This window comes from Tupaia chinensis, unplaced genomic scaffold (genome assembly GCF_000334495.1).
Source record: "Tupaia chinensis unplaced genomic scaffold, TupChi_1.0 Scaffold000259_1, whole genome shotgun sequence".
NCBI classification, from domain to species: Eukaryota; Metazoa; Chordata; class Mammalia; order Scandentia; family Tupaiidae; genus Tupaia; species Tupaia belangeri.
In genome coordinates, this window is record NW_006159739.1 from 1,336,192 (window position 1) to 1,347,830 (window position 11,639).

Here is an 11,639-nt window from a genome sequence, read left to right on the forward strand (position 1 = left end):
GAAAGAGTTAATGAGTTCAGCACTAGGCACTGGAGATTTTGTTGGATCCATTTGTTACTGCCAAGCCCACTGATAATGTCTGTAATCGTGATGTCAGCATTCACACCTGTGGCATCAAGTTCCACTAACTTGTGATGGCAAAAGGCCTTCCGGAAAGCAACAGCAGAGATCTTTGCTTTGCGAATGCAAGCTCTCTTTAAGCGCATCTGGTTGCCCCGAAAAATACCCACAGTTCCATCATTCAGTAGACCTAGGAAAAAACAAGCAGAAATATAACTTCAAAAAAACAGTGAAAGAATAGTAAAATTTTCATTATACTGCCTTATTTCCAAAGCATTCCCATGTAATAGTATCCATGTAATAGTACTTCATTTGATAATCAAAACAATTCGGCAAATTGAGGTTATAATTACCTACAATCTATAAGTAAACTGGGGTTCGAAAAGTGGCTTTCTAAAAATCAAAGAGCTACAAAGTGGCAGAATCGGGACTACGGAAGACATTATTAGTACCCACTAACATCCGCTTCTCTTCACCTTACCAGATGCATAGACAGCTACATTTCTCAGCTCTTCCCTGGAGGTAGACAGGGGCCATATGCCTAGTACTGGCCAATGGGCTGTTGACTGAAACACCTGAGAGCCCTTATGTGATTTTCCATGCTATCTTTTCCTCTCTGACAAATAAGGAACCTTGAAGTTCTCAAGGAAATATCTTTGTAAGCATGGAACTTCCATCAGTCAGGATCCTATGGTTATAATGAAGCAGAACCCTCCAAATACTTGGCAGAGTTTATTGTACCATGAATGAGATATTAACTTTGTGTTATGCTGTCTAATTTGTTAAAAAAAAGAATTATTTTATTTATTTTATTAATCATTATTATTATTTTAGAAAGAGATTTTTGCTATAGGGTACATATGCTCACCAGAGAAACAGAGAAAGAGACATAAAGTGAGAAATCACTCCTCAAGGGGGATGGCCATGCTGCAATCCCTTCTCCTCCATTCTCCCTGTGGAATCCTGGGCACACACACAAATGTGCCTACCATGAGTTTTAAGCTGCTGGATCTGGGACTCAAACTGCAGTCAGCTACATGAGGGTCCTGAGACATAATCATTATACCATCTGCTGGTCTCTATTAAATTTTTTTTTTTTAATTTGCTATAGGACACATGTACTCACTAGAGAGAGAGAAAAGGAAAGTGAGAAAACAAGCTGTGAGGTCTGGGACTTGAGCCATGGTTGCCATGTGGGAGAACAGTGCCTTAACCACCATGCCACCTGCTGGCACCACCAATGCATTTCTAGTATTTCCTTTAAATTTACTGTAACACATGCTATGGTTTGAAAGTATTCTCAAAATTCTCATGTTGAGATTTGATTTCTATTGTGCCAGGATTAAAGGATGAAAACTTAGTTCATTTGTGATACTGAAAAAGTGCAGTCTTGGAACCAGCAGAAGGTATAGTGGTTACGTTGCTGGACTCCCACAAAGCCCACTGTGGGTCAAGTCCCAGATCCAGTGGCTTAAAACTCATGCTGGGTGCATGTACATTCATGCCCAAAATTCTGAGAGGAGAACGGAGGAGAAGGAATTGCGGCATGGCCATACACCCTGGGGGGTGATTTCTTGCTTTCTGTCTCTCTGTCTCTCCAGCAACCGCACATGCCCTATAGCAAAAATCTCTCTCTGAAAACAAAAGGTGTGGTCTTTGGGGAAAGATTAGGATTAGCTAAGGTTATCAGGGTGGGGTTCCCATGATTGACTCATGGTAGCATTCTAAGAAGAGCAGAAAGACATAGAAAGATGTCCAAGCTCTTGCCATGTGATGCCCTGTGCTCCCTCAACAGAGAGTCCCACCAACAAGAAGACCCTCACTTGTTACAGCCCCTTGACCTTGAACCTTCAAAACCATGAACTAAATAATCTTCTGTTCTTTTTTTTTTTTTTTCAGAGGTTTTTGCTATAGGGCATGTGCACTCACCAGAAAGACAGAGAGACAGAAAGCGAGAAATCACCCCCCGGGGGGGATGGCCACGCCGCAATTCCTTCTCCTCCATTCCCCTCTCAGGATCTTGGGCACGTTTGCACATGTGCCCAGCATGAGTTTAAGCCGCCGGGTCCAGAACTCGAACCACGGTCGACCACATGGGAGTCCAGCGATATAGCCAATACACCAACTGCTGGTCCCAATAATCTTCTGTTCTTTATAAATTACCTAGTGTAGTATTTAGTTGTTAGTCACAGAAAAATGAACTAAACCAACATATTATTATGCACATAAATTTTTAAAGAATTACGTATTTAGTTCTATTGTTGATATTATTATTATTATTACTATTTAATTTGACCAGACAGATTCAAAGAAAGAGAGAAAGGGAAAGCAAGCCGCCAGGTCCAGGACTCAAACAGTGGTTGGTCATGTGGGAATCCAATGCCTTTAACCACCACACCACTGGCCACCCCAAGATGCATAAATATTTATACACACAATATATTTAGCACATTCATGTCTATAATTATTTTTTGTTTGATTTTTTCTTTTAGAGTCAGGATCTTGAGAGGCTAGTAGGTGACATGGTGCTGGACTCACACATGGTCAATTGTGGTTCGAGTCCTGGACCTGGTGGCTTGAAATTCACACCAGGCACACATGCATACATGCCCCAAATTCCAGGAGAATGGAAAAGGGATTGTGGTGTAGCTATCTCTCTCTGTCAAGCACATGTGCCCTATCACAAAAACCTTATAAAAAAGAAAAGTTAGGATCTTGTTATGTTGCCCAGGCTGACCACAAATTCATGATCCTCTTGTCTTGGTCTTCCAAGTAGCTGGGATTACGGTGCACATTTGCAGCATCAGTTGCAGTTCTTTTTCTTTTTTTTTTTTTTCTCTCAGTTTCACTATAAACACATGTACTCATCAGATATATATATATATATAACCAGACAGACAGGAAAAGTGAGAAATCACCCCCCTAGGAAGGCATGTCTATAACACAATCACTTCTCCTCCATTCTCCTCTTGGGATTCTGGGCATGCAGCCAGCATGGTTTACAAGCCACTGGGTCCAGGACTTGAGCTATGAGGTTGGCCATGTGGGATCCAGCCACCCTAACTATCAAGCCACAAACTGGCCCCATTTAATTCATTATTAAACCACTAACTAGACCTGAAAAAAAAAATCTAGAAGTTACAGCCTCTCCCTGTTAGATGAATATAAATACAGTAGATACAGCAAGTTCTTAAAATCCCTTAGAAACCTTCCTGTCTACCAATCAGTAGTGCCACAAGTCTATGATGATATTAGGTTGTCGGGAAAGTCATGATGTATTTTTCTGTTTTTCTATGCAAAATTGCATCATGACTTTTCTGACAACCTACTTCTTCAGAGTTACATCTTAAAAATATCACTTATAGGGACCAGCGGATGGCATAATAGTTATGTCGCTGGACTCTCACATAGTTTATCGACAGTGGTTGGAATCTCAGACCCTGAAGCTTAAAACTCATGCGAGTGTGTGTGCATGTGTGCCCAAAATCCCGAGAGGAAAATGGAGGAAGAGGGATTGTGGCATGACCATCTCCCCTGGGGGATGACTTCTCACTTTCTGTCTCTCTGGAAGTACACACACCCTATAGCAAAAATCTCTCTCTCAAAAATAATAATAATAATAATTTTTAAACTAAACAACATTTACTGTGAAAAGGTTAAGAATCATACTAATGAAAGGTAAATATGTATATATATATATATATATATATCTTTTGCTATAGGGCGCGTATGCTTGCCAGACAGACAGAGAGAGACAGAGAGACAGAAAGTGAGAAATCATCCCCCAGAGGGGATGGTCACGCCACAATCACTTCTCCTCCATTCTCCTCTCGGGATCTTGGGCACGCACGCACACATGTCTGGCGTGAGTTTTAAGCCACCGGGTCCAGGACACGAACTGCGGTCGACTACGTGGGAGTCCAGTGACATAGCCATTATGCTAACTGCTGGTTCCCATGAAAGGTATTTTAAGAACAGTATGGGTGAATGAGCAGTCGGGCCTGGTAATTAAACAGTCTGAAATTAAGGTTTGACCTCTAAGGGGCATCTCGGCTGGCCCCTACTTAGAATGTACTATAGGCTGTTACTCACCTAATTAGAACTAAGGTATTTTTTTAAAGGCACCAATGCTTTTTGTTTTTTTAAGGATTATTTTTTATTTAATTTTATTCATTGTCATTATTTTTTATTTTTTTTAAATAGTTTTGAAGTTGACCAGAGAGAGAGAGAGAGAAGGAAAGTGAGAAAGCAAGCTGCTAGGTCCAGGACTTGAACTGCAGCCAGTCATGTGGGAGTCCAGCCGCCTTAACCATCACACCATTTGCCGTCCCCAAACATTTGTGAATTTTGTTCTTTTTTTTTTCATTTTAAATTTATTATTATTATTTTAATATTTCCAGAGAGAGCCAGAAAGAGAGAGAGAGAGAAAGTTAAGAAATCAAGCCTCCAGGTCTGGGACTCAAATCACAGTTGGCCATGTGGGAGTCCAGCCCCCTTCATCATGCCATCTGCCGGCTCTGGCACCACTGCTTTTTAAAGACTTTTGCAGACTTAATTACTATTAAGCAGTTAAAAATAAAGAAAAACATTTATAAAACCTGTAAAGATAGACCAAAATAGCTAATAATGTATTAAGAACCCCATTATCCTAGAGTTTACCATCCCAGCACAATAGCCACTAGCTACATATAGCTACTGAGTATTTGAAAAACAGCTAGTATAAATTAATGCTATCAGTCCAAGTTAAACACTATATTTTTAAAGAATTATACTATTTTACTGATTATAATTATTAAAATATTTATTTACTTTTATTTATTATTATTATTATATTTTACTGGGGGGGGGGGGAATGAGAAAGAAAGCCACCAGGTCCAGGACTTGAACAATACTTGGCCTTGTGGAAGTCCAGTACCTTAGCCTCCTGACACCTGCTGGCCCCCACACTAAATTTTAAAGAGTTAGTTCAAAAAAATAAAAAGAACATAAAATATTTCTATGTTTTTTATACTGCCTACATGTTGAAATGATAATATTTTAGATATATTGATTTAAGTAAAAGTTATTAAAATTAAGTTACTTGGGTTTCTTTCTTTTTTTTTTTTTTTTTAACTTTTTATGCTATAGGATGTATGCATGCTCATGAGGAGGGGGAAGAAAAAGAGAAAGCACTCAAAGGGGCCTGGTCAGTCTGCAATTCTCCATCCCAGCAAAATCCTGGGCAGGTACACCTGCGTAGAGAATGTTCTTCAAGCTGCCAGGACATGAACTTGAACCCTGGCTGGCTATGTGGTATCCAGTTGCCCCCTGTGTAGTGTTTAATGGCTATGCTACAGGTTCAGCCCTTGGCTCTTTTTTAGACAGTCTCACTATGTTAGCCAGGTCAGCTTCTAACTCATAATCCTCCTGCCTCAGTATCCCCAAGTCATTGGCACTACAGGTACATGCCACTATACCTGACCTTTAGATAATATCTGGAATAAACTTGGGCATCCCATGTGATCCCACTATTAGAAGCACAGCATCTCAGAAGGACACGTCACAATGACTAGGCTTATTTTTATTTTTTAATGTGGCATAATCTCTTAAATTGTTGTACAGCTATATAAGGGACCTTTAACTTTAACATATATAGTACTTATTGAAATGTACCCTAGTTCCTGTGGCAGGCTGGAAAATTTCAGAGACTGCAGACTTGAGCAACCTACTGAAAACCAAGATATGTGGAAGTCATTTTCTTTCCTAAATTATTCCAAAAAATATCAAGTATTGCCTCATTTATATATTTATGCCTCCTATCTTCTTGCATCTAGGACCAGGGATATTTCTTTTTCTTTTTTTTTTTAAAGAATTATTTTATTTATTATTACTTTAAAATATATATTTTATTTAACTTTATTATTTCTATTATTATTTTCCAGTTTGATCAGGCAGCGAGTGAGAGAGAAAGTGAGAAAGCAATTCACCAGGTCCAGGACTTGAACCATGGTCAGCCATGTAGGAGTCCAGCACCTTTAACCACCACACCACCTACTGGGCCCTTATTATTATTATTTTTAATTTGAACAGAGAGACAGAGAGAAAGTGAGAAAGGAAGCCACCAGGTCTGGGACTCCCAACAGGGACAGGACATGGTAGGACATGTGGGAGTCCAGTGCCTTAACCACAATGCCATCTGCTGAGCCTGACCAGGGATATTTCTAATGTACATGTAGGAAAGCTGTACACAATTGGAGGAGTAAATGTTTAGAATCAGACTTGTACATGACCCAGGATTACAACATTTACTAGCAATGCGAATATTATCAAGTTACTTCTCTGAACCTCAGTTTCCTTATCTTACGTAATTGAGGGTAACAATAGCTACTGTAAAGAGTTTTAAAAAATTCTGCGTAACATATCAATCAATATATAATAGCTATTATTATTACCAATGCTTTATTTTTTAGCTATGGGTAAATCATATTCTCTACTTATAAGAATTTTATAATCCCTAAGATTTAAAGTGTATCTCTTCCAACTTAAAACTAAAATAGAAATAACAAAAATACTCACTATATATAGCCAGAATTTCACAGATGAGACTTTCTCTATATTCAGAATTTGTCTTTGAAAACAGGAGTACTAAATTAGCTATGATTTCCCATTCCAAAGGTCAAAAGTCAAAACTAGTTTTTTCCATAATAGTATTGATCCTCCTGCTGCCAAATGAAGACGTAAGGTTTTATACTGACAGATTTTAAAATGAGTATTTTCTAAGAGAGGGGAGTTATTTTTGACAAGGGAGTGGTGTGGATTCCCCCAAAAAAGGCAAAAAAAAAAAAAAAAAGGAAGGAACGAAAGAAAGAAAGAAAGGAAGGGTCAGCCCAGATTAGAAAAGAAAAATGCTTTTTCTAAGTCATACAAACTGGGTAAAAATAAATAAATTCTTTTCTTCTGGTCCACTTAGCCTTTAATATCTAAAAAAATAATTAAATGGTCTCAGCAGCACTTCGAAATCCAATGCCAATTAATAGCACATACTTTTTGTTTCCTCTATTTAATTTTTTTTTTTTTTTTTTTTTTACCATGAAAAGCCATGGTCTGAAGCAGTCGATCAGCCACCTCCTGTGGGAATACTCCAGGTTCCTGCAGACACAATGTTCCATCTTGTCTTGCTGAACAGAACTTCTCAAGGTGAGTAGTCAGGAAATTCAAGCAGATATCAAGTAAGGAATAGGGAGATGCCTCCTCCTTGAAGTCCAGTAAGAAACATAAAGGGAACACAAAAACCAACAAGTTAGTTTCCAAAAAAGCAGACAACAAAACATTCATTTCCTCATTCAACAAACAGTTACTCTCTGTCTATCACATACCAGCTACTGTTTTAGGCAGTGGGAATATAACATGTGATGTAGTTTCTCAAGAAGCAAGAGAAGGCCCAGGTAGGGTGATACCTGCTGCTAAAAGGCTGTCTTCTGCTGTTTAGGACATGGGAAGCCCAGGTTCAATTCCAGGCCCAACCTAAAGGCTAGGCGCAGCAGCTATACCTACAATCTCAGTAACTTGAGAGGCTGAGACAGAGGATCAGGCTGGCCTGGTCAACAAAGGAAGATCTTGTCTAAAAGAAAGAGTTGAATGTGATTGGTAGTAAGTACCTGTATTCCAGCTGGGAGGTCTAGGCAGGAGATCAAGACAGCTAGACCCAGCATTTTTATTTATTTATTCATTTATTTTTAAAGGATAAGAGCAGAGAAAAATACATTTATATATAACCTCTTAAGTACTAAAATGAGAAGACGTATTAGGTACTAGTAAATACATACTAAGGAGCCAGAGAGCAAGAAGTTTTCTAACTAGTCAAGGATGTCGGGGAAAACCTCATAGACATAGTTCCTACATATTACAGATGACCCTACCCTATGTGCTCAAATCTTCTATGAAGTCCTATGGGACTAAATCCAAAAGATTGATATTTGAGTTCTTTAAAAATCTAGCTACAATTTACTTTTTTTTGGGGGGGGAGAGGTTTTTCGCTATAGGGCGTGTGCACTATAGAGACATAGAGACATAGAGACAGAAAGCAAGAAATCACCCCCCAACGGGGAATGGTCACGCTGCAATCCCTTCTCCATTCTCCTCTCGGGATCTTGGGCATGCACGCACACGCGCCCAGTGTGAGTTTTAAGCCACCAGGTCTGGGACACGAACCGCGGTCGACTACGTGAGAGTCCAGCGACATAGCCATTACGCTAACTGCTGGTTCCCGCTACAATTTACTTTTCAATTTAATTGCCCACAAAACTTTCATTACAATCTTATGGCTCAAATGTGATAATCCTGGACCTGGAGGCCTGAAATTTATACCAGGCTCTGTGTGTGTGTGTGTGCCCAAGATCCTGAGAGGAGAATGAAGGAGGATGGAGAAGAAGAGATAGCTATTCCCCCCCGGAGGGGGCTTCTCATTTTCTGTCTCTTTGTCTCTCTCTCTGGCAAGTACACGTACTCTGCAGCAAAAGTCTCTCAAAGGAAAAAAAAAAAAGAGAAGAATTTGGCATAGGTACCAACATCTTCTAAGAAGAAAAAAATTAACCCAGTTAATTTGGTCTGGGAAATAAAGAACTAAGCAACTTAGCACAGAGGTTTAAGCATAAGGACTTGAATTATAGAAATAAACACTCTTGACACCAGCAGGTGGTATAGTGGTTAAGGCGCTGGATTCGCATGAGGCCGACCATTATTCGAGTCCTAGACGTGGAAGCTTGAATCTCATGCTGAGCATGTGTGCATGCAGGCGTTATCAAAATCCCAAGAGGAAAAATGGAAGAGAAGCAAATGAGGAGTGGCCAAGTTCCCTGGGGAGTGATTTCTCACTTTCTGCCTATCTGCCTATCTGTCTCTCTCTCTGGTAAGCTTACATGCCTTATAGCAGAAATCTCTCAAAAAACAAAACAAAGAAATAATAAACACTCTTATGATAAATGAGCTAATTACCCTGATTCAATTATTACACTTTGTATGTATTTACTAAAAAATCATACTGTAACAACTGTCATGTTTATAGAAAATAATTAATTAAAAAAGAAATAAATACTCTAAGTGTCCCCAACAATAATATAATTGAAATGTAATTATACTTAACCATTCATTAGGTACTCTCTATATGACTGTGCTAAGTATTCTACCGGCATTATCCATTAATTCATTTTACTCCAAACCCCCAATCAAGCCTAATCTTCATTTGTGCATCACTGAAAAGAGGCTTAGAAAAGTAACGTCTTTCTCAGCATCCCACTCACACTAGGTGATAAAAAGTGCCTTCAAAAGAGAAACTGATTTGGGAGTACAACTTTTAACCACATTATGTTGCACATATGACATTTTAATACCTCAATAATACTCATCTATTGAAAATTATGTTTCAAAGCTATAAGCCACATAAAAATGTTTTTAACATGAGACCAGCAGATGGCATAATTGTTACGTTGCTGGACTCCCATATAGTCAACCACAGTTTGAGTCCTGGACCCAGTGGCTTAAACCTCATGCCAGGTATGTGTGCATGTGTGCCCAAGATCCTGAGAGGAGAGTGAAGAAGGGATTGCAGAGTGGCCATCCCCCTGGGGGGGGATCTCTTGCTTTCTGTCTCTCTGTTCCTCTGGTGAGCACATGAAAAAATAATTTATAGAGGACCAATGGCAAGATGGTTAAAGAGCTGGATTCCCACATGGTGGACCACAGTTCAATTCCTGGATATAGTGGCATGAAATTCACTCTGGGTGCGTGTGCATGTGTACCCAAAATCCCAAGAGGAAAGTGGAGGAGAAGATTGCAGCATGGCCATCCCTCCTGGAGGGTGATTTCTCACTTAACCTCTCACTGTCTCTGTCTCTGTTAGGCAAGCAACGTATGGCAGAAACCTAAAAAAAAGTAATGAAAAAAAATCATTATTCATTACAGAACTTCCTTAACTTGATAAAGATGATCTACTAAAAATCTACTTAACATCATACATAATGATGAGAGTCTGAATGGAAAGGAAGCAGTAAAGCTATCTCTGTTTGGCAGGTATGATCTTATATGAAGAAAATCTTAAGGAATTTATAAGAAACTATCAAAATTAAAAACAAAATAAAACAGAATAGAATCTGAGGAAGGACATTAAGGAGAAAAATAAAGAGCCATAGCATTAATGGGACAAAGAAATGGAATATTATCTGTTGAAGATAACTTTATAGTATTATCAACTGAACCTGGGGAGAAATGTACACATGTTGGAATATTCACTTTACAAGCTAAATAATGTGATTGAATGTATAAAAGAACTTGAAACTAAATAAAATAAATAAATAAACAAACAAAACAAAATGAGAGGCTGGCAGGTAGCATGGTGGTTAAGGTGCTAGACTCCCACATGGCCAACTATGGTTCAAGTCTCAGACCAGGTGGTTTACTTTCTCGCTTTCTCTCTCTCTGGTCAGCACATGTGCCCCATAGCAAATTAAAAAATAATAATAATTAAATTAAATTTAAAAATCAGCAAGTTATAGGATATAAAACTAATACAAAATAATCTACTGTGTTTCTATACACTTACAATAAGTAATCTGACAATGAAAATAAGGAAACAATTCCATTCACGATAGCATTAAACAGAAAAAGTTTAGGAATAAATTTGAGAAGTTAGTGTAAAATTATGAAAAAAGACCTAAATAAATGAAAAAATCATCCCATATTCACGATCAGAAGACTTAATATTATTAGATTGATTTACTGACTTAATACAATCCTTACCAAAATCTTAGCTTCCTTTTTTAGCAGAAATTGACAAGTTGATCCTAAAATGCATGTGGAAAGGTAAGAGAATAGCCAAAATGATCTTAGAAAAAAAGAAGGTGGAGGACTTATGGTCACCAATCTCAATACTTACTATAAAGCAACAGTAATCAAAACAGTGAGATACTAGCATAAAGACAAATACACAAATCTGTGGAACAGAATTTAGTGTCCAAACTCTTAACGTTTACTCTCAGTTGATTTCAGCAAGGGTGCCAGGACAATTTAATGAGCTAAAGAATAGGCTTTTCAACAATGGTGCTGGGATAGCTGAACAACCACATGAAAATCACACTGGGGGCGTGTGTACATGACCCAAATCCAGAGGAATGGTATCTCGCTCTCACTCTCTCTCGCTGTCTCTCTAGAACCAGCCCTAAAGTAAAAACTAAAAAAAAAAAAAGAAAGAAAGAAAGAAAAAGGTAACCTAATTTAAAATAGGGGAAGGTCTCAATAGAGACTTCTCCAAAGAAATGCAAATGAACAATAACCACATGAAAGATGCTCAATGTCATTAATCATCAAGGAAATGCAAATCACAACCACAATGGAATATCCCTTAGCAGCCACTAGGATGACTAAAATAAAAAAGATGGACAATATACCAAGACTTGACAAAGATGTAGAGAAACTGGAAATCATGTACATTACTAGTAGAAAAGTAAAATGTTGCAGCTGCCTTGGAAAGAGTTTGGGAATTTCTCAAAAAGTTAAACCTAAGTGAGCCAGCAAGTGGCATGGTAGTTAAGGCACTGAAGCCCCCC

At 38.5% G+C, this 11,639-nt stretch overlaps 1 protein-coding gene across 1 annotated transcript in view; it reads right to left on the reverse strand.

Moving 5' to 3' along the window:
• The window catches only part of ZYG11B (zyg-11 family member B, cell cycle regulator), an 87,980-nt gene that overhangs the window by 48,221 nt on the left and 28,120 nt on the right, over window positions 1–11,639 (reverse strand). Inside the window, 2 exon segments of the mRNA XM_006149383.3 lie at window positions 1–250; window positions 7,128–7,293. The exon segment at window positions 1–250 is cut by the window's left edge and continues 25 nt beyond it. Of these exon segments, the coding sequence (XP_006149445.1) occupies window positions 1–250; window positions 7,128–7,293 (416 nt within the window).